General features: G+C 42.4%; 1 protein-coding gene across 1 annotated transcript in view; it reads right to left on the minus strand.

The window, feature by feature from the left end:
* LOC124777719 (mitochondrial 2-oxoglutarate/malate carrier protein-like) overlaps positions 1–23,192 on the minus strand; it is a 66,665-nt gene that overhangs the window by 36,010 nt on the left and 7,463 nt on the right. The window contains exons 2-3 of the mRNA XM_047253216.1: positions 11,596–11,809; positions 162–261 (exon numbers count right to left, since the gene is read on the minus strand). Of these exons, the coding sequence (XP_047109172.1) occupies positions 162–261; positions 11,596–11,803 (308 nt within the window). The 5' untranslated portion in view covers positions 11,804–11,809. The remainder of the gene's footprint in view (positions 1–161; positions 262–11,595; positions 11,810–23,192) is intronic.

The raw sequence follows: 23,192 nt of genomic DNA on the forward strand, positions 1-23,192 counted from the left end.
GTCTTAGCAGCTAAAATTTCGAGTTTGTTTCTGTCGGTGTATTCTCCCCGTGTAAACAATGTCACGGCAAGCTCGGACCTGTAGGAGTGGACCATTTCTTAGTCAACTCAACTAGCGAGAGCAAGATCCTATGTAGTAATGACGTTCTGGCGACTACTCACCTTGTCTTGGCGAAGTCACTGGGCAAGGTGACTACGGAAGCTATGAGTCCTGTGCCTGCGCTGCAGCAGAAGTGCAGGCTAGCGCTGTCTGGTGCCATTCCTGCACACATCAAACACATGCACGCCAGCGTCAAACGGCTGTGGGAACCTTCGAAATCGGAGGACACGATACTGAAAGAGGCACTTATTATATGTCAAGCCAATTATAGACCTTACTGCACTTTATATACTCACACAGATACACACAGATGCATTTGGCTCACAGATGAGAGTTGAGTGAAAAATAATGCCTCCCTCCTTAGTAACTTTTTTATGGAAAAATTTTAATAAGTAAAACGCAGAAGCAATTTTACAAATAGTGCTCTTTACTTAGAGATGTTCACTTTTCCACATAATAACCCGGAAGTTGGATACATTTACACTACTGGCCATTAAAATTGCTACACCACTAAGATGACGTGCTACAGACGCGTAATTCAACCGACAGGAATAAAATGCTGTGATATGCAAATGATTAGCTTTTAAGAGCATTCACACAAGGTTGGCGCCGGTGGCGACACTTACAACGAGCTAACATGAGGAAAGTTTCCAACCGATTTCTCATACATAAACAGCAGTTGACCGGCGTTGCCTGATGAAACGTTGTTGTGATGCATCGTGTAAGGAGGAGAAATGCGTACCATCACGTTTCCGACTTTGATAAAGGTCGGATTGTAGCCTATAGCGATTGCGGTTTATTGTATCCCGATATTGCTGCTCGCGTTGGTCGAGATCCAATGACTGTTAGCAGAATATGCAATCGGTGGGTTCAGGAGGGTAATACGCAACGCCGTGCTGGATCCCAACGGCCTCGTATCAGTAGCAGTCGAGATGATAGGCATCTTATCCGCATGGCTGTAACGGATCGTGCAGCCACGTCTCTATCCCTGAGTCAACAGATGGGGACGTTTGCAAGACAACAACTATCTGCACGAACAGTTCGACGACGTTTGCAGCAGCATGGACTATCAGCTCGGAGACCATGGCTGCGGTTACCCTTGACGCTGCATCACAGACAGGAGCGCCTGCGATGGTGTACTCAACGGCGAACCTGGGTGCACGAATGGGAAAACGTCATTTTTTCTGATTAAACCAGGTTCTGTTTAGAGAATCATGATGGGTGCATCCGTGTTTGGCGACGGTGAAAGCACATTGGAAACGTGTATTCGTCATCGCCATATTGGCGTATCACCTGGCGTGATGGTATGGGATGCCATTGATTACGCGTCTCGGTCACCTCTTGTTCGCATTGACGGCAATTTTAACAGTGGATGTTACATTTCAGATGTGTTACGACCCTTGGCTCTACCCTTCATTCGATTCCCGCGAAACCCTACATTTCAGCAGGATAATGCACGACCGCATGTTGCAGGTCCAGTACGGACCTTTCTGGATACAAAAAATGTTCGACTGCTGCCCTGGCCAACACACTCTCCAGACCTCTCACCAACTGAAAACATCTGGTCAATGGTGGCCGAGCAACTGGCTCGTCACAATAAGCCAGTCACTACTATTGATGAAATGTGGTATCGTGTTGAAGCTGCATGGGCAGCTGTACCTGTACACGCCATCCAAGCTCTGTTTGACTCAATGTCCAGGCGTATCAAGGCCGTTATTACGGCCAAGGTGGTTGCTCTGGATACTGATTTCTCAGGATCTATGCACCCAAATTGCGTGAAAATGTAATCACGTCAGTTCTAGTATAATATATTTGTCTTATGAATACCCATTTATCATCTGCATTTCTTCTTGGTGTAGCCATTTTAATGGCCAGTAGTGTATCTCAACGATGAAAAGTGTCCTGAGGCCGTCACAGAAGAAGGCGCTACACTGTTTCCGCAGCCAGCCTCTCGCACTTCCCACGGCCTCTTCTTAATACGCATAGTGACGTCTCAGTAGCATTTATTTCATTGCGTGGAACAGATGGAAGTCAGGCGGTGCTGAATTTGAGCAGTATGCAGGATGCTGTACAGTGGTGAACTTCAGTTTCCGATGTTCTGTTATGATGACATGTGAGGTGTGTGGTCTGGCACTGTCATACTGCCGGAAAACATTTCCCTTTGCCTTCTACACCAATGTTAGTAGACGAATCAAAGTTGTTGTTCCTCTTTCAAGGAAATTGGTGTGGATAAACGCCATTTGTCTCCCATAATACTGATGCCACTATTTTTCCAGCTGAGGACTGTACCTCGAATTTCTTTTTCTGGAGAGAGCTTTTGTGTCGATACTCCACATACCAACAAGTCAACAAACACCATAAATGGGAGGCATTCTTTGATAAAGTTAATATGGGGTGACACCTTCTGTAAAATACCATATGCACACCTCATCTTTTTTCTAGTTTCTGTGACTATTGTATACGTCACAGAAAGCCGTTTCCTGCATCATGGAAGTAATGGTCCGGTTTATCCCTAATCCCCGAAAATGTGTGATGGCTTGGACCGACCATGCTGTTTTCAAGTGTGAGTGATTCTCACAGGAGGGTTGGTGTTTCCTAACAACCTCTAGGAAATAAACCTGAGAAGCCCTAGGTGGAAGCAGTTCTTCGCTGAGTTCTATTAGTGGGAACCGAAAGCAGTCAGCGGAAACTTTAAATGCGAACATTTTAGGGTAGGCTTTACAGTGACTGTTATTGACATTAAATGAAAAAACAAGTTTACTGTTACCAATCACCGTTTTATTTATTTCCACGACGCGTTTCAAAGGTTTAAACCTCCATCATCGGGTGGATTTACATTAGTTAGTATGACATTTGTGTGTGTGTGTGTGTTGTGTTACGATTTTTTGGAGGAACTTGTGGCACTGTCTCCAGTGGTCATAGGTTCTTTTCGCTGTCGTAACACATCACATGTATACTGTCATATTTGTAATATTTGTTTACAAATATGACAGTATACATGTGATGTGTTATGTCAGCGAAAGGAACCTGTGAACACTGGAGACAGTGCCACACGTTCCTCCAAAAAATCGTAACACAACACACACATAAATGTCATACTAACTTATGTAAATCCAACCGATGATGGAGGTTTAAACCTTTGAAGCGCGTCGTGGAAATAAATGAAACGGTGACTGGTCACAGTAAACTTGTTGTTTCATTTAAAGTCATTGGAAATGTTTGAATTCTATTCCTTTAGCTGAATAGCCGGAAGGTCTAAACGTTAAAATTGAAAGACTGCAGTCAGTCCACCTTTCATGAGATTTTGTAGATTATCAAGTTCTGCAGACAGGCTTTTCTTTGCCTGTTTTTTTCTCATTTCTTAAAATGCAAAGGGGGAGATCACTCTGGGAATCGAGTTAAGTGAGTTTCATTTCTATTACGTTTGATATTCAGAATGCCATGTATCTTTAACCACCTTTCCTACACATTGATGGTCGTTAGATTCTATGAATGTGGGTGTAATTGCAAAAGCATGCACTTTGATGATATTCAGATGGACTTTCTTGGTTCAGTCTTGTGATATACGTCTGGGAGCGGTCGTAGGGTTGAATTTTCGAACCTGGCTTGAGTTACCACTCCAGCAGGGTAGTTATCTGCCCGAATTTTCTTAACGTTCTGCCTCGCCACTGGTTCCCTCAGACCCAATCATATGCCACGTGGTTGTTCACATTTTAAAAGTTGAACCGATGGGAAATTTTGGGCGAAGTAAACAAAATACGCGTTGTCTCTCGTGTCTTCTGATTGGAGAAAATACCTGGTGCCACTGAAAAATTCGACTTGTCGATTGGCGGCAGTTCACCCCTCCAAGCTTTTTTCGATCTCTTTGTAAGGGAGACAAGTTGTATTTTTGTATAGAGTTGGTCAGTCGCTGAATAGTTTTGGTGATGGCGTGTGGTGAGTACGATGTGCTACTTCTGAGGACATCTGAAAGGTAATTTTGTTTGGAAGTTAGCTCAGTCTTTCGTGTTACGAATTTTCTGTAATTTTTAACGTCATTTATCAGAAGTTTTATGGGGTTCTCACGAGTGATGTACAGTATATGCTATCATTTAATTAGATTCAGATAGGGTCGATTTTGTTTTTTATCCAGTCACAAATCACCGCATCCATCGTAATTCCGATTATGTTTCGATCTTCTTTTCGTTGTGAGTCACAAGCTACTTTTAACAGCTCAACCTTTACTAGAAAATGGGAATTCTGCCTTCAGTTATTCTCTGGGTGTTTGAATCTTTGCGTGTGAAAACATGCACGCTCATGTTGCGTTCCTTAGTTTACTTAATCCTCGCTTAATAATGATGATCAATATAACAACAAACATTTTCCTTTACGGAACCACGGTGTTAGGCTTTTATACTTGTTAAATGTTTACTGAAATTCAGGAATAATCTCCATTTTGTGAATAAATGTCCGTTTGAAATCAGCTCCCTTCGTCAAACTCTTCCCAATGTGTGTTTTAGCACGCCATCGCGCTCCTGTGGTCATTAACCTCATATGCCGTGTAAGAAAGATACTAGGAAGCAGTTAGTAAACTTCAGTTCTTGATCGGTCGGTCTGAAGCCAAACAGTTAAATTCCCATTGCGATGTTTTTTTGTGGTAGTATGTAGGGGCAACTTCAGTTAAAGTTTATGGGACTTAAGACGGCTTGGCATTCAGTGAAAGACAGAGAATGACAAGAACTGTTTTTTCAATAGGAAGCTCGCGACTACGAAAAAAAAAAAGTTTCGTGAATTAAGTACGTCCCACAGAAGAACCAGTTACCATTATTTAGACATTTTCGATACTTGAATAAACAATGTGCGCCTTTTAAAATAATTTCGTGAAGTGGTTTGGTGGTGTCGTATGTGCTCTGGGATATAGTGTTCTGAAGTGTGTTTCTGAAGTCAGTAGTTAATGGTATGGAGTGACCAAACAAGTTATTTTTTCAATTACGGCAAGTCTACACGAAACAAACGTGCGTTCCTATGAGACAGCGTGGAATTCTTTGCTAGGCCTGTTGCTTTGAACTGTGTGTGCAAGTGTCCGGCCGGTAGAGCCCTCATCTTAAATTTCGTGTCCGCAGCTCGTGGTCTAGTGGCTAGCGTGGCTGGCTCTAGATCACGGGGTCCCGGTTTCGATTCCCGACCAGGTTGTGGATTTTCTCATCATTTCATCATCACCACTTGTGGATTGTGTACGAAAAATTGGACTGTGTAAAAATTGCGACTTTGTAAGGGCGCTGGTGACCGCATTGCTGAGAGCCCCACAAACCAAACATCCACGCTGTAATTCCCCTTCGTGTTTTTTTGCTACTGACAGCGTTTGCGAGTGCGCCATTCAGTTTTTCAGGGACTTTTACAGCTGTTGTCCTCTTATTTATCGCCACAATTCTCTTCAAAGATCATCTGTCACGATCACAAAATAAACACTTTTGTTCGTCTTATGACGATGTTTCCCCGCTTTCCCCGTATGTGGTACAAATCTTTGACTTGGTGCCTGTTGAAACTCTCAGCACTCCGGCTACCTTGACTATGGAAGCGTTCATCATACGAGTACCAATAATAGGACCACGTTCGAATTCGCTGAGTTCTGACATAATGCACGCAATACTACAGAGAAGACCGTTCTGAAGACGACCAACGCTTGCAACGTATTGATGCACAGGTGCTTTTCCTGATCAGATACAGCAGCGCAACGTACAAGCTTAGTTAGCACCTGCATTTATATGCAAGCATGCATTTCCCGTGGTGTTCCCATACTTTTGTCCAATCCCTGTATATACTCCAGTGCAGCAGTCCGATTTCGGAACTGTTCTGGAAGTAGTTGGATTACTACAGGGCTTTAATTATTCTCACTGGAGTAGTGAGAAGTTGAACTATGTCTCGTGGGTCAAAGTAAGGCAGACGACCCTTACTAAATGGATTTACACGTGTAGCAGCCAATGAACGCTTCGGACAGAATCTGTCGAGCAGTATGCCAAGGAGCTCCTAGTCATGAACAAAAAGGGCATTTCACATTTGCTGTCAAGAATTCAATGGAAACACATTGCTTAAATGGCATTAACCGACCGTCTTTACCATACAGCATCACAAGCGTTTATTGCTTCCCACCAAACAGACTTGTAGAGGAGAGTCTACTGAACACAACACAAGCCGCAAAAACAGCTGCCATCTGATCACGAGTTACAAAGGTTTAGGTATTACTTTTCACTCAATCCTTGTACTTTTGTCTTTGTAGGTTCCAATCGCGCACTTCTCAAAAATTATTTGGCACGTTTCCAATGGCTGTAAGGCAAACGCTAGAACATATTCTCAAATATGAATCCTGTCATCATCGTATAACAGCCAGTGTCTTTTAGTTGTACATTATTCATATGTACACTCAGTACTTAGCTATGGGATTCTTTTCTGGAGAACATGAGCACAAAATATGAACACAGCTTTCCTACTACAAGAAGGAGCCATATGAATAATAACCAAAAATAGTAGTTCAGCTTATTGTAAAAATCTATTCAAATCACTGGGGGTTGTAACTACACCATGTGCAACATTTTTACCATCGGCTGCTTTTATTTTAAACCCAAATATCAACCTGTTTCGGTCATGGACCATATTCACGGGTAAGGGTTAAAATGATTTAAGTCAGCACATTACATTTGTCATTACCTAAATAAGTGTAGAGCATGTATTGAATATCAATATACGACACAGGACTTTTAAAAGCAAGCATAGCAAGTGTACACAGAGCAGTACTGATTAGGAGATCAGGACTATAAGTATTACTTTGTATAAAATATTGAGGAGTGGTGAAAGATTTTTAAAAAGACTTTTTAAAGATCTTTGACAATTCCTCAATATGTTATACAATGTAATACTTGTAGTCCTCATCTTCTCATCAATACTGCTCTGTTTACACTTACTACGTTTGCTTCTAAAAGTCCTGTGTCGTATATCGATACTCACGACATGCTCTACACATTACTTAAGTAATGACAAATTAATGTGGGGGGTTAAATATTTTTAACACTTATCCGTGAAGATGGTCCATGACTGAAACCGATTGATACTTGGATTTAATATAAAAGCAGACGACGGTCAGACATGCATTTTATACATTACTTGACGGCTGGTGACAGTCACCTTCTAAAAATGGTTAAAACATTTTTACCCATAAGAGACTTGTTCTCATGCGCCGTCCTCCTCCCTCCACATCTCCCCTTTCCCTTGTACACTTTTACCCATATCAGTTTTTGCAACTAATTGTGATCAACACTGTATAAAAAACTTGAACTTGGATATCCCTCTCAGTTTTCCATCCGAAGTGCTTAGGAGTTTGTGTGTTCTCGTAAAGATAAGTTATTTAGATCGTAATAACAGTTACTTTAGTATAGATTACTCATTAAATACGCGTATTTATGTGTTTTACGTCTTTCTATCAAAGGTTTCACTTATAATTACGTATTATTCCAGAAAACGCGAAAAGATGGTTAAGTCGAATTGTAATCGTATTTTTGTTTACGTTTTGGGGCAGTAAACTTAAAGAATGACGTTTAATAGTTCTTTTTCTTTCCAGAAATTTAAGTACGGTATATCCCTTCATTACTAAGCTCATATTTCAGGAATGTAATGTAAATCTTAAGCTGTTTGATTTAGAAACTTTTGCATTAATAATTTGTTTACATACATTTTGCATATATTGCAGTTACGTTAAAAGTTACATTTTGTTGTGAATAAGTTAACTAAAAGATACTGCAGTTACGTGAGTACTGAGGTCTTGTTTTTAGCGGAAATAATTAACTTTTTACGTTACACACCAGAAGCGCTAACATGAAGGTCTAATTTTTGCGAATCGTTAGTAACGAAAAGTTGTGTACTGTAAAGTGTGTTAAGTGATTTAATTCTATTTTTGAGCATTTAATCTGTGTTGCAATGTGTAATAATGTGGGTGTTGCCATAGGGTAGTCAGACACAGAGTGGTATGGGTAAATTGTAGGTTGGTATTCCACTAGGGTTACTGTAGAGGAGAACTGAATGAGGAATTCAGTGAGGGTCTCCCATGGAACCGTTGTCTCTGCGAAAAAGACAAGAGAATCGCCGGGCAAGAGATAAAGATTTGTGCCCTTCAACCTGAATTAGAACATGCGGAATTTGAGCTCGATAGGCTGGAGGGGGAATAATATTGTAGGAACTGGGTAAAGGTAACAGGTAATGGATGAAAGATTAACAGCTCTTCAACTACATTTGGGCTAACAGTTTTTAATTTAATAAGTTTGACTTATTACCTGAAGAAGAGAGGGTAGAGCCTCATACAACTGTAGGTCACATTAGGCTACAGCAGACTTATAGCAAAGAAACTAAGTGTAGGTCGGGACCAAAAGATAGAATGAAGGAAAGTGTTCTGGTGCTAGGTAGTAGCCCCGGCAGGGGTGTAGGCCAGGTGGTACAGGACAAGTTAGGAATAGTGTACCAGGTCGCAAGTAAGTTGAAGTCAAATGCTAGCCTTAGCCAGATGAGAGAGGTCGTAGGGAATCTGTGCAAAGATTTTGACGAAAATGGTCAGGTTATTATAGTAGATAGAGTGGGAAACGGCGTGGCTAAGGACTGAAACTACAGTACTAGGGGTGACATGGATGAAATAGGAGTACAAACTACACTCACAAATGTGAGTTTTGTGGAGGTACTAGAGCATCGTTGATTAGCCCTGGGTTAACACTACTGTGAATTGTGTGAACACTGAGTCGAGCAGGCTGCTGCTGACTGAAATGAAATCTCATATGATCGCAGTGCCTGTCGTTACAATTGGAAGACGAGATATACTAAACATGGCCTAAAGCAAAATCCCAGTAAGTACTAGTATCGGAGAGTTACATTTTTATTTTATGAAGACTTAACAATAAATAATTTCGGTACCAGATGGAATATCATGATCTCTGCAGAAAAACGGTAGATATGTATAGGTTGATTTGTTTTGTCGCATTTTTGGCGTTGAACAGAGTTTGGGCAAATGAGAGTATGCACATTCATTAATTAATAATAATCATTCAAGTGAAAAAATCGGTGTAAACAATTATTGTTGTCCTGTGGCACGTTTTATTGCAGAGAAGGCGAAAGGGTTTTGCTGTTCATCGAGGTTGTAAAAGGAGGTACGTGAAAAAGGATTATTTCTGGCTGGCTTGGACTGTGTAAAATGGCCGCTTGAGCGGTACGTAAGAATTGAGTAGAATTCTCACACTTTTCAAGAGCTTGCAATCTTTACTTTCCGATTTCACGGTCAAAGCATGAAAGGACTAATAGTTTTCTCCGGATCAGCTCATCGCAGAAGCCCTCTGCCCCCGCATACCGATCTATTTCGAGACAGTTATTTTTTTCTAGATCGTTAAACTAGCTACAATCATGAAATAGGGCACTATGAAATAACCCGTTCGTACCTCTCTCGCTAATGTAATTTTTTTGTGTGCTAAGACTAACGATTCCATCGAGTGTCATCCTCAAATTACAGGCGTATCTAATTTTAAAAAATCATTACATAATTTTTCTCTCACTAAGCAGTCAAAATGCTTGGGAAAGTCACACAGATGGAGCTTTTATACTTACAATTACGGTTCAGGCTGCCTGTTATGAAAGAAGCTCAAATAACAGAAGAGCCTCACAATATGCTTAAGAATACACTGGAAAGTAAGGTTAATTGATTTCATCAGAATATTGGGGGACTGAGAATTAAGACGGAAGAGCTTCTTGTCTGCCTGGAAAATTTAGAGCGCTCAGAAAAGATCCTGTGCCTAGCTGAGCACCACATAGCCAAACGGTTAGAAAAGTTGCAAATAAAAGATTACGCTGCACCATCTCAATCATCCAGAACTAGTATGGGAAAAGAAGGAGTTGCTACTTATTTTAAGACAGAATAAAAGTTCAAAAACATTGAGCCTTGCAGATTATGTGTTGATCTGCACATAGAAGTGTGTGCTGCTGAATTAATAAGTGAAAATGGTTCACTTGTAATTGTAAATGTATATAGGAACGAATGGGAAATTCTGGACTGTTTATGAGGAATTTACATTCCTTACATCGCTGATGGTCAGACAACAGCATGCAGTTAATAGGCTGTGGTGATTTCAATGTAGATTTTCTAAATGATTCTGATAGAAAAAGAACCTGGAAACTTAATGTAGATCCTCCTACTTGATCTCAGTAATTAACTTTCCAACACAGGCGAACAACGACAGTAGGACCCTTATTGATAAAGATTCCTTTGAGGAAGTTCAAAGCAACAGAATTACTGTTTACTCACTAACAAATACTGTCTCTTATCATGACGCACAGTTAGGATAAATATGATAATTCCCTCCAGTATTGATACTCCCCATAAGGAGAAGACAAGAAGTACCATGCCCCGATTTCCCAGAAACTCCGCTGAGTGGAAGAGGGGTCAAAATAAGTGAACATGTATCTCGGCTTATCCGTTGATACTTGACCGTTTCTGAGAAAACGACGGTCAGAACCCAGTTATTATTTTATTAATTTTTGTTTTTCATTTATTTACCCCTGTCCATAGGACATAACTATAGAAATGCTTTCCATTGTACCCGGAAATAACGTTGTCTTTATTGGTCTTCTAATTGTATGGTGAATGAATTAAAGAGAAAAAAGACAATAAATTAATGGAAAAATTATTTTAAATTGTTTTCGGCGAATTCCTGTGATGTATCTCGGTTCATACAACCATCTTATTTTCTTTGTTTTCGTTTTGCCTTTTCCCACATGGGGTCGTCCTTGTTATGTATCGGTTTTGGCGATGTTAGTGATGTCTGGTGGCCTGATGTGCTTCCTGATACCACCATTCCCCCCTTGTGAAGAGATCTACATGTCCCTCTTGTCTGCGGCTATTGCAGCTCTTTATACTGAATTTCGAAAGTCTTTTTCTAAATCTTTGTTCAGTGTGCAGGACGTTGGTACGTGTCCGGCATTTACCCATATGGATGTGCGAAACAGCCCAAAAAACCACATCCAGACTGACTGTATCAACAGCTCACATCATTAATCTGCGAAGCTGGCTTCTACCCGGGGCTGGCTTGTCTCCCTGTGTCCAGGAAGTGTGAGTGTTAGCGCTCTTGGGTCACTGTCATACAACCAGTAATTAGATAAAATATTATTTCATCAAAAAGTATAATACGATATTTGTTAATTAACATTTCCATTTGTCAATAAATATGAAATGTGGGTAATAGGAGACTAGGGTTACTACTAACGAGATGCAAATAAGTGATATCTCCACTACAAATCTATAATGGGACGCACTGAGTTATCGATGAATACATTAATAGGCTAGAAATGTTTTGCAGCTCGACAGTGTGTTAGGTAACTGATGTCCAGACACCGAGCTTAAAATCCAGTAAGAATGACGAATATGGAAGAGGGACAGTCTGTGAGGTCCGCTTGTCCGAGTACGAAATGGAGTGAATGGATGGACGAGCGGCTGACCAGAGGCGATGAGTGAGGAGCGCATGCCGGCATAGAAGGGCATGGAGACACCGAGGCTGAGCACGGTGCGCACCACGCTGTGGAGAGAGCCGGACCACAGCGCCCACAGGCCCTCCTCGTGCCGTATGCGCCGCATCGCGTCCATTACGTGGCGGTACTCGTGGCGCTTCGATTTCCGCAGCATTCCATCCGTCGCCATCCGCACCATCGCCACCTATCCGAATGACCAACAATTACCCTCTGCACAACGCTGTCACTTACGCACATATAGAGCTACTACACCAACTATAAATGTGAGCATGAAATAGCTATGATGCAATCTTGGAAATTTTTTGGTGCCCATACTCCAAAAAGGGGTAAGTGCTGAAAAATGTGAATATCACGTAACTATCAGTTTAATAAGTCATAACTGCAAAATACTGATGCGAATTACACTACTGGCTATTAAAATTGCTACATCACGAGGATGTGGTACAGACGCGAAATTTAACCGACAGGAAGAAGATGCTGTGATATGCAAATGATTAGCTTTTAAGAGCATTCACACAAGGTTGGCGACACTTACAACGAGCTAACATGAGGAAAGTTTCCTACCGATTTCTCATACATAAACAGCAGTTGATCGGCGTTGCCTGGTGAAACGTTGTTGTGATGCCTCGTGTAAGGAGGAGAAATGCGTACCATCACGTTTCCGACTTTGATAAAGGTCGAATTGTAGCCTACAGCGATTGCGGTTTATCGTATCGCGATATTGCTGCTCGCGTTGGTCGAGATCCAATGACTGTTAGCAGAATATGGAATCGGTGGGTTCAGGAGGGTAATACGCAACGCCGTGCTGGATCCCAACGGCCTCGTATCACTAGCAGTCGAGGTGACAGGCATCTTATCCGCATGCTGTAACGGATCGTGCAGCCACTTCTCGATCCTTGAGTCAACAGATGGGACGTTTGCAAGACAACAACCATCTGCACGAACAGTTCGACGACGTTTGCAGCAGCATGGACTATTAGCTCGGAGACCATGGCTGCGGTTACCCTTGACACTGCATCACAGACAGGAGCGCCTGCGATGGTGTAGTCAACGACGAAACTGGGTGCACGAATGTCAAAACGCCATTTTTTCGGATGAATGCAGGTTCTGTTTACAGCATCATGATGTTGGCATCCGTGTTTGGCGACATCGCGGTGAACGCACATTGGAAGCGTGTATTCGTCATAGCCATACTGGCGTATCACCCGGCGTGATGGTATGAGGTGCCATCGGTTACACGTCTCGGTCACTTCTTGTTCGCATTGACGGCACTTTGAACATTGGACGTTACATTTCGGATGTGTTACGACCCGTGGCTCTACCCTTCATGGCCGGCCGCGGTGGTCTCTCGGTTCTAGGCGCGCAGTCCGGAACCGCGCGACTGCTACGGTCGCAGGTTCGAATCCTGCCTCGGGCATGGATGTGTGTTCTGCCCTAGGTTAGTTAGGTTTAAGTAGTTCTAAGTTCTAGGGGACTGATGACCACAGCTGTTAAGTCCCATAGTGCTCAGAGCCATTTGAACCATTTTCTACCCTTCATTCAGTTTCTGAGAAACCCTACATTTCAGCAGGATAATGCACGACCGCATGTTACAGGTTCTGTACGGGCCTTTCTGGATACAGAAAATGTTCGACTGCTGCCCTGGCCAACACATTCTCCAGATCTTTCACCAATTCAAAACGTCTGGTCAATGGTGACCGAGCAACTGGCTCGTCACAATACGACAGTCACTACTCTTGATGAACTGTGGTATCGTGTTGAAGCTGCATGGGCAGCTGTACCTGTACACGCCATCCAAGCTCTGTTTGACTCAATGTCCAGGCGTATCAAGGCCGTTATTACGGCCAAGGTGGTTGTGCTGGGTACTGATTTTTCAGGATCTATGCTCCCAAATTGCGTGTAAATGTAGTTACATGTCAGTTCTAGTACAATATATTTATCCAATGAATGCCCGTTTATCATCTGCATTTCTTCTTGGTGTAGCAATTTTAATGGCCAGTAGTGTACTTACAGAAAAATGGGAAACCTGGTTAAGGTATCGGAAAATGAGACAATACTGAATCTACAATTTATCTTAGAAGAGTGCTTCCCAGTCTGGTAATTTTCTGAGTGGTAGAAAGCAAAGGGTTCGATTATGTTTCAGTCACAAAAGTTACTCTAATAAATAATTAATATTATCATTATTTCGTAAGACTGATACTGACTACATAATTTACCGGCAATTAATATTTTTATTTTCGCAAATGCTAGAACTAACGTACGACACAATGTGGTGGAGGTTACAGCATGTGGAACGCAAATATTAATAACGTCTTCCTCAGAGTCCACGCACTACAAACATACTTTGCACCGTGCCTCTGTGGAGATGCAGAGAGCTGTGATCTCAACGAGTGTAGGACGCCGAGCTCGGAGCGCAGGAGTGTGGTCCAGTGAAGGGCCCAAGACCGTCAGTGGCAGAGCGTTGGCTGTAAATACATTTATTTCTGGAGTCATACAATGCAAACATCTTCTCGGTGGCGTCGACGAAAGCCAGCCAGGAGTTTCTGACACACCCAGCACAGTGGCGTCTACGCTGCATGCTGGAAGTCAAGAACTGCATCTTCAGCACTGACACGTCAGGCAGAATGGCGATCCAGGGTTCTGTAGCCATTGTCTACCCAGTTGGGATGCTGGTAGCAAGGTGCACTGCTTAATGGGAGTGCTCTCGAACCCATCGTAGTTTGTGCATAGGTCAGTGGCCAACAGATCTGTGTGGCACGATGAGAAGTATGCCCAGGCCTCTCAACAAGAGGCGGGAACAATTGCAGCATCTGTTCACAGATACAGCCAGCGGGGACATCAAGATCGCCCCTCTCCCGGACAGTGTCTGTGGCCGGCAGCTGGCAGGTCACACCTGGGTGACCCCCAGCTCAGGTCTACACATTAATGGCAGCAGTGGCATTCCACAGCTGTGCAGTGAATCAGGCAGGCTAGTGTCTTGCAGTTGAATTCAGTAGATGAATATTAGGCAGCACATTGTGGAACAGCCTCGACGTGGATTTAGTGTAACTCACAATTCTGTCAAGCTAAATGGTTACTGCCTACCTGCAACGAAACAGCATTCAATAAAATCGAATCGAATGGCTTGTGTGCTTCAGAAGTCGCAGTATTTATGCTGATCGGATTATGCCGATGAAGTTATCGAGTTGCGTGGATGGGAGAATTTGGCCCCATTTTCTAAGGCTGGTAGCTCTGAATGACCATGCCGCAATGTCCCAACTACGGCTCTGAGCTCTTCTGCTTAGCTCTTTCTGCTATATCAGCATGCTGAAAGGCATTCCTGGATACAATTTACGTTTTGTTACAGCGCCGCGCAGTGCTGTCAGAATGATATTATGATTTGACCATTCTGCTGCAATTGCATTCTCGACTCAGTTTGGGTTGCTGTGGCAATGCCCCAGTTGTGTGTCTCGCAAACCGCTACATTGGTTTTTCTTCCTGGTTACGCTCTGACTGTGACACAGTGCTTGGGCCTGCATTGGCTCTGGTCGACACTTACTGGGGGGAAAAAACTTTAAAAACTTACATTCACACAGAATTCCTTGCTGTGGTGCAACACATCTAAGACAGTAATTTTGAGACGTATACAGGGTGTTACAAAAAGGTACGACCAAACTTTCAGGAAACATTCCTCACACACAAAGAAAGTAAATATGTTATGTGGACAGGTGTCCGGAAACGCTTACTTTCCATGTTAGAGCTCATTTTATTACTTCTCTTCATATCACATTAATCATGGAATGGAAACACACAGCAACAGAACGAACCAGCATGACTTCAAACACTTTGTTACAGGAAATGTTCAAAATGTCCTCCGTTAGCGAGGATACATGCATCCACCCTCCGTCGCATGGAATCCCTGATGCGCTGATGCAGCCCTGGAGAATGGCGTATTGTATCACAGCCGTTCACAATACGCGCACGAAGAGTCTCTACATTTGGTACCGGGGTTGCGTAGACAAGACATTTCAAATGCCCCCATAAATGAAAGTCAAGAGGGTTGAGGTCAGGAGAGCGTGGAGGCCACGGAATTGGTCCGCCTCTATCAATCCATCGGTCACCAAATCTGTTGTTGAGACGCGTACGAACACATCGACTGAAATGTGCAGGAGCTCCATCGTGCATGAACCACATGTTGTGTCGTACTTATAAAGGCACATGTTCTAGCAGCATAGGTAGAGTGTCCCGTATGAAATCATGATAACGTGCTCCATTGAGCATAGGTGGAAGAACATGGGACCCAATCACGACATCACCAACAATGCCTGCCCAAACGTTCACAGAAAATCTGTGTTGATGACGTGATTGCACAATTGCGTGCGGAGTCTAGTCAGCGCACACATGTTGATTGTGAAAATTTACAATTTGATCACGTTGGAATGAAGCCTCATCCGTAAAGAGAACATTTGCACTGAAATGAGGATTGACACACTGTTGGATGAACCATTCACAGAAGTGTACCCGTGGAGGCCAATCAGCTGCTGTACATGGTACAGAAACAACTGGTTCTCCCGTAGCACTCTCCATACAGTGTCGTGGTCAACGTTACCTTGTACAGCAGCAACTTCTCTTACGCTGACTTTAGGGTTATCGTCAACTGCACGAAGAATTGCCTCGTCCACTACAGGTGTCCTCGTCGTTCTAGGTCTTCCCCAGTCGCGAGTCATAGGCTGGACTGTTCCGTGCTCTCTAAGACGCCGATCAATTGCTTCGAACGTCTTCCTGTCGGGACACCTTCGTTCTGGAAATCTGTCTCGATACAAACGTACCGCGCCTCGGCTATTGCCCCGTGCTAATCCATACATCAAATGGGCATCTGCCAATTCCGCATTTGTAAACATTGCGCTGACTGCAAAACCACGTTCGTGATGAACACTAACCTGTTGATGCTACGTACTGATGCGCTTGATGCTAGTACTGTAGAGCAATGAGTCGCATGTCAACACAAGCACTGAAGTCAACATTACCTTCCTTCAATTGGGCCAACTGGCCGTGAATCGAGGAAGTACAGTACATACTGACGAAACTAAAATGAGCTCTAACATGGAAATTAAGCGTTTCCGGACACATGTCCACATAGCATCTTTTCTTTATTTGTGTGTGAGGAATGTTTCCTGAAAGTTTGGCCGTACCTTTTTGTAACACCCTGTATATCACATATGTATATATCTCATGAAAACGCCTTCTTTGGGTTGTAGGTAGTTTCTGCAATGGACCAGAAATTGCTTTATGATTTACTTCGCAACGGATGAAGGATCAAATTGACGGAACAACACAACAGTATCTATACCAGGTGTCCCTCCTAACATTCGTCAGGCGCATTTTCTCTGGTGTTTCAACCGATATTTGCAATTTCATTTTTCCAACGTAGGCCTATAGCAGGAGTCATCCCAGAACAAATACTGCTCGTGATGACGCCCAGTTTCGATGGAATGTGTCGGTTTGTTTGCCATTACAAACAAAATTATTTTTAAAGTGAAATTTCAAGTGTCCTTTCGATAGAATGGTTCCAGATTAGTTTAGTATGATATCCGTTCTGTCGATATGTATTTAAAGGGACCACAAAACTCAAAGAATAACCAGTACTCCAACAGCATTGGTTCTGGTCTACACTTATCGGGGAAAAAAAACTTTAAAAAATTTACATTCACACAGAATTCTTTGCTGTGGTGCAACACATCTAAGACAGTAATTCTGAGACGTATATATCACATATATTTATATATCTCATGATTGCTACCGCCATGCAACAGCGTTGCTCAAGTCGCTCCTCGAGTACTGGTTAATCTTACGGCCCCTGTTACTACGTATCGATAAAAAGAATAACTCATGAGACTAACAACGGAATGATCCAATCTGACACGAAGCCTACTCTGAAATTGTTCGCACAGGAACAACACACCGAAAGAAATAAGCAGTCAAAATTTTAGCTGCTAAGACGCTCTGCAAGTACTTAAAAAATGTTCAAATTACTCAGTTTTTCCGCACGAAGAACCCCCCCCCCCCCCCTTCCTGCATAGCGCGGGATCCGGTGAATAAGCTGACACTGCCTTGACGAGAGAACGTAGCACCGTGCAGCGCCGTCTAGAGCGAAGTCCAAAGTGCGCACACGCGAATTTTAAGTACTTAAACCACACCAAAAATGTCTCAAATAGTTAATTTTTGAATACTTCTTAGTTCATACTGACAGGCAAACAGTTGCAGATGTAGCTGTAACACTCAAGTGACTGGCAGAGGAAATAAAAACATGGCAGTGTATTATGTTACTTTACAGACGACTTCTACAATTGATACTTTGTTGACATGAAATATTTTATACAAATTCCTGTAGCACGATTCATATGGTAAGTTTTGGATACGTTTATTTTACTAACAATGAAACAGTTCCTTGTTTATACGCTGTAGTAGTCACAAAAAATGCAAAGAGTGTGGTGACGAAAACAAACGTTTTCCTTGTCCAAGATACACCTGATAAAACAAAATTTAATGCATTCAGGCACTGCACAGCAATGACTACTAGGTCTTCAACTTTGCTTCCGCCGTTTTTTCTCGAAGTTCGGGGCTTTATTGTGAAAAACTTACAAAAAAAATTGATTCATAGCATTGCCCATCACTGGCCACTACATTATCCCATCTTTCGGATAGCACATGAATCCCGTGGCGGAAGAACTGGGCGTCTTTTGTGGGGATCCATTAATCAATTCAATTTTGCACTTGTTCATATGATCGGAAGTGATGGTCAGCCAGACTGTATGCCACTGATGGAAAAAGTTGGTAGTCAGAGAGAGCAACGTATGGAGAATACGGCGGGAGGGATAGGACTTCTCATTTCAACGTTTCCATGTATCATAGTATGAAGGCTTTCACGACCGGATGACATATCTTCTGGTAAACCTTCCGGGATGTAAGGTCGTGGTCCATGAAACTCTTCAGCTCCTAACGTTTCGTCCAGAGCTGCGCTGGACATCTTCAGAGGGGTGTTTCTCCTCCGGTGAGTCTTGCCGACTGCAAGACTCACCGGAGGAGAAACACCCCTCTGAAGATGTCCAGCGCAGCTCTGGACGAAACGTTAGGAGCTGAAGAGTTTCATGGACCACGACCTTACATCCCGGAAGGTTTACCAGAAGATATGTTTCCATGTATATTTTGACGGGTTTTGAGACGTGGGGTCGAGCACTGACCTGCTGCAAAATTACCTTTACGTGACTATCGCTGTATTGTGGCCGTTTATGTTTCAGTGCAGGGCTCGAACGCATCAGTTGCTTTCGATAATCATGTCCTGTGACTGTCTTCGTCTGTTTCAGTAGCTACTAAAACGTTCTGTCTTCCACCGCCATGCCGGTCTTCAAAAATCAATACCACCGTTCTTAAGGCGTTGAAAACATTCTCTGCGCGTTCTTCCACTAATAGTTCCCTCACCATTGGTCTTACCCAGCATTTTAAAAGCCACAGCCGCAGATTTCTTCATGTTAAAGCAGAAAATTAAAACATCCCGCAAATGGCGAGAAATGAGTACGTAAGTTGAGTACTTAATCGAGAATGACCTTATGATGCAATCACAAATCGACTAATATTTTTATGGCATTATGTTTACAGATGCCTAAGCTGACTGTATTACACCTATGACCAACCATCTGAACCCCACTTGCCGCTATTGCAAAGTTGTAGACCTAATAGTTTTATTTAGACGGAACTGAGATGGAGTAAGAAATGGTCGTAGCTGTTGTTCTGCATATTGAGCTGCGTACCAGACATACTTGATCAAATTCGTAAAAAGTGACGATGCAAACTGACTACTCACAAATGACTGAAATGTAACAACACTTTTACGCTGATAAATCTGAAATGACAGAGTTATGGGAAATATACCGTCCGATAATTTACTGAAAAATACTTTACACAGTCGAAAAAATTTCTTTATTGAGAAGCTGAATCATACTATTAGTTCAGAATGGAATCCGAATTATACGAAGTCTTTTTGTCGTCGCGGGGTTTGCTACATAGATCACAAGATTTTTGCAACCAAACAGTCCTTTTTTTTTAATTTTTAGGGTTCCGTACCTCAATCGGTAAAAACGGAACCCAAGGATCGCCTTGTTCTCCGTCCGTCTACCTCTCTGTCCGACTGTTAAAAACTCCTTTTCTCAGGAACGGGTAGACATGTTTAGTTGAAATTTATGTCACACACTAAGATACTAAGATCTACGGCTCCTTGACAGTGTAAAAAACTGAAGCTTCCACGTCAATGCAGTCAAAAGATGCGTCCATTTATGTCACATACTTTGATACTCGCAAACTCGCTCATCAAAACCTATAGGATGTTTCTCGTTGACCTAGAATAATAAAATTTGGCAAGAAGCAAGGTTTCACAATACAAACAAAGGAAAAAAATCCAAAAATTGTAAATTTGTAATTATATAAGACGAACCAATTGTTTTATCGTTTCTTATCTGTCTGTCCGTTCGTCCGTCTGTTGAGACCCATTTTTCTCAGGAACTGGTTGACGAATCAAGCTGAAATTTGTTACATACTAAGGTCTCAGGATCTTGGCGAGGTAATAAATGTAAGTTTCTAAGTCAATATAAGCAAGTCACATATTTTGACACTCGCAGACTCCCTCACCAAAACCTACAGTGTACTTTCTGTTGGCCTAGAATCACGAAATTTAACAAAAAAGGACTCACAGCACAATCAAAGCAAAAATCCGAAAACTTCAGATCTATAATTATATCACAAGAAAAATTTTTTTTGTCCTTTGTTATCTAACTCTGTTCGTCCGTATGCTAAGACTCCTTTCTCTCAGATCAGGGTAGCTGTATCAAGTTAAAATTTATTTCACATGTTAAGGTTTGTAGGCTCTTGGTGGTGTAATAAGTGTAAGCTTCTACAAGGGTTGACTGAAAAGTAATGCCTCTACCTTCGTAACACTTCAACAGTTGGCAGCATTGGTATGTGGCAGCTACTGGCTTGTTGCGTAGTCTTTTCTCCGCAGCTCTAGTTGGCGGGAAGCCTTAGCATTGAACGTTTGTGTTGTTACGGTGTAAAGTATGGAACGCTGCGCAGACGGTCGGTCAATGCGATTTAAGCAACGTGCAGGCATTGAATTCTTGACAGTCGAAGGTGTCACTTGAGGAAACTTCGTAATTTTGCGACTTCCTTTTCCGTGTAATTTTCTGAATCTGTTTAGCCACGTCGAAGAAGCCTGGAAAGCAGTAATGTTCACCTCAGTTGCAATTCAGAAGGTCTTGTCCCGTAAATTTCACTTGGCAATGGTGAACTAACTCTCCCAAGCAGTTCTAAATCTTCCGAATAGTTTTTCTTTCACACTTTCGCGAGTTTGAGTTTGCCGCACATTCCGTAATGCGTGTAAATCTTCCTTGTGTCAATACAATTCATTTTCAGATTTTACGAAACGAAACCGGCTTTGCACGCAGCTTAACGTTAGGCGTTTTCTCCCTCCTTCGTTCAACTGAAAAATTTAAAGCCATTTCTTTTTTCATTGAAAGCTATTACTCTCAATGTTTTCTTTGGGCAACGAAGGTACTGTATTTTTGCTCTGAACTTAAATTAGCACAACAATCATCGTTCGACTCAAAAAGTAGGACCCAAAGAAAAGTAGGAAGTTATGTTTGCTCAGCAAGGGTGACAGGATACAAATTTCAGAATATCTCAGCAGTCAGCATCAAATATTCGGTTATGAGGACGAAGATGTGGAGAACAAATGGAAAAAATTCAAAGGCATCGTTCAATATGCTCTAGATAGGTATGATCCGAGTAAAGTTTTAAGCGATGGGAAAGATCCACTATGGATTAACAGTCGTGTTAGAAAAGCGCAACATAAGCAAAGAACACTTCATCTCAGATTCAAGAGAAGTAAAAACCTAGCTGACAAAATAAACTGAACGAAGCGAAAATGAGCGTAAGGAGAGCAATGAGAGAAGCGTTCAGTGATTTTGAAAGTAGGACGATGTCAACCGACCTGCGTAAAAACCCTAAGAGATTTTGGTCGTATGTAGAATCAGTAAGTCGGTAAAAATCATCTATTCATTCTCTCAGCGACCACACCGGCACCGAAACGGAAGATAACAGAGAGAAGGCCACTAAATTCGGTCTTTCGAAGTTGTTTCACCGCGGAAGATCGTAGCACTGACCCTCCATTCAATCGTCGTACGAACGAAGATATAGAGGTAACCGATCTCGGAATTGAAAAGCAGCTACAATCGCTTAGTAGTGGAAAGGCGTCAGGACCCGGTGAGATACATGTAAGATTCTATAAAGATTATGCGAAAGAACTTGCTCCTCTTCTAGCAGTAATTTATCGTAGATCGCTTGAGCAACGAAAGGTACCTAACGACTGGAAAAAAAGCGCAGGTCATTCCCGTTTTTAAGAAAGACCGTAAGATAGATCCACACAATTATAGATCTATAGCGTTGACGTCAATCTGTTACAGAATTATGGAACAAGTTTTAAGCTGCAGAATTATGACGTCTTTGAAAAAGAAACATCTCCTCTATAAAAATCAACATGGATTCCGCAGACAGAGATCCTGCGAAACAGCTCGCTCTATTGCTCTATGGGATCCACAGTGCAATGGACAAACGGCGCTCAGGTTGATGCCGTGTTCCTTGATTTCTGTAAGGCATTTGACACCGTCCTGCATTGCCGTTAACGAAAAAAATACGAGCTTACGGAGTATCGGAGCAGACTTGGGATTGAATTCAAGACTTTCTTGCAGACAGAACTCAAGACGTAGCTCTTAACGGAAGAAAATCGACAGATGTAAAGATAATATCCGGAGTGCCACAGGAAAGTGTGATAGGACCATTGCTGTTTACAATATGTATAAATGATCTAGTAGAAAGCGTCGGATGGTCTTTAAGGCTATTCGCAGATGATGCAGTTGTCTATATCAAAGTAGCAACGCCAGAAGATAGTAAGAATTTGCAGAACGACCTGCAGAGAAGTGATGAATAGTGCAGGCTCTGGCAACTGACCCTGAACGTAAATAATTGTAACGTATTGCGCATACATAGGAAAAGAAATCCACTACTGTACAGCTGCACTATTGATGACAAACAGCTGGAGACAGCGTCTGCCGTAAAATATCTAGGCGTAACTATCCACAGCGACGTTAAATGGAATGACCACATAAAACAGATATAGCGAAATGCAGATACCAGACTCAGATTCATCGGAACAATCTGAAGGAAATGTAACTCATCCACGAAAGAAATGGCTTGTAAGGCGCTTGTTTGCCCGATTCTTGAGTATTGTTCATCTGTCTGGGATCCCTAGCAGGTAGGACTAATAGAGAAGATCCAACGAACGGCGGCGCGTTTCGTCACGGGATCGTTTAGCTGGCGAGAGAGTGTTACAGTGATGCTAAACAAACTCCATTGGCGGACGTTACAAGAGAGACGCTATGAATCGCGGAGAGATTTACTATTGAAATTTCGGAACAGCACTTTTCAGGAGGAGTTGGACAACATATTACCACCCCGCACAGACATCTCGCGTATTGAGCACG

This window comes from Schistocerca piceifrons, chromosome 2 (assembly GCF_021461385.2).
Source record: "Schistocerca piceifrons isolate TAMUIC-IGC-003096 chromosome 2, iqSchPice1.1, whole genome shotgun sequence".
NCBI lineage: Eukaryota > Metazoa > Arthropoda > Insecta > Orthoptera > Acrididae > Schistocerca > Schistocerca piceifrons.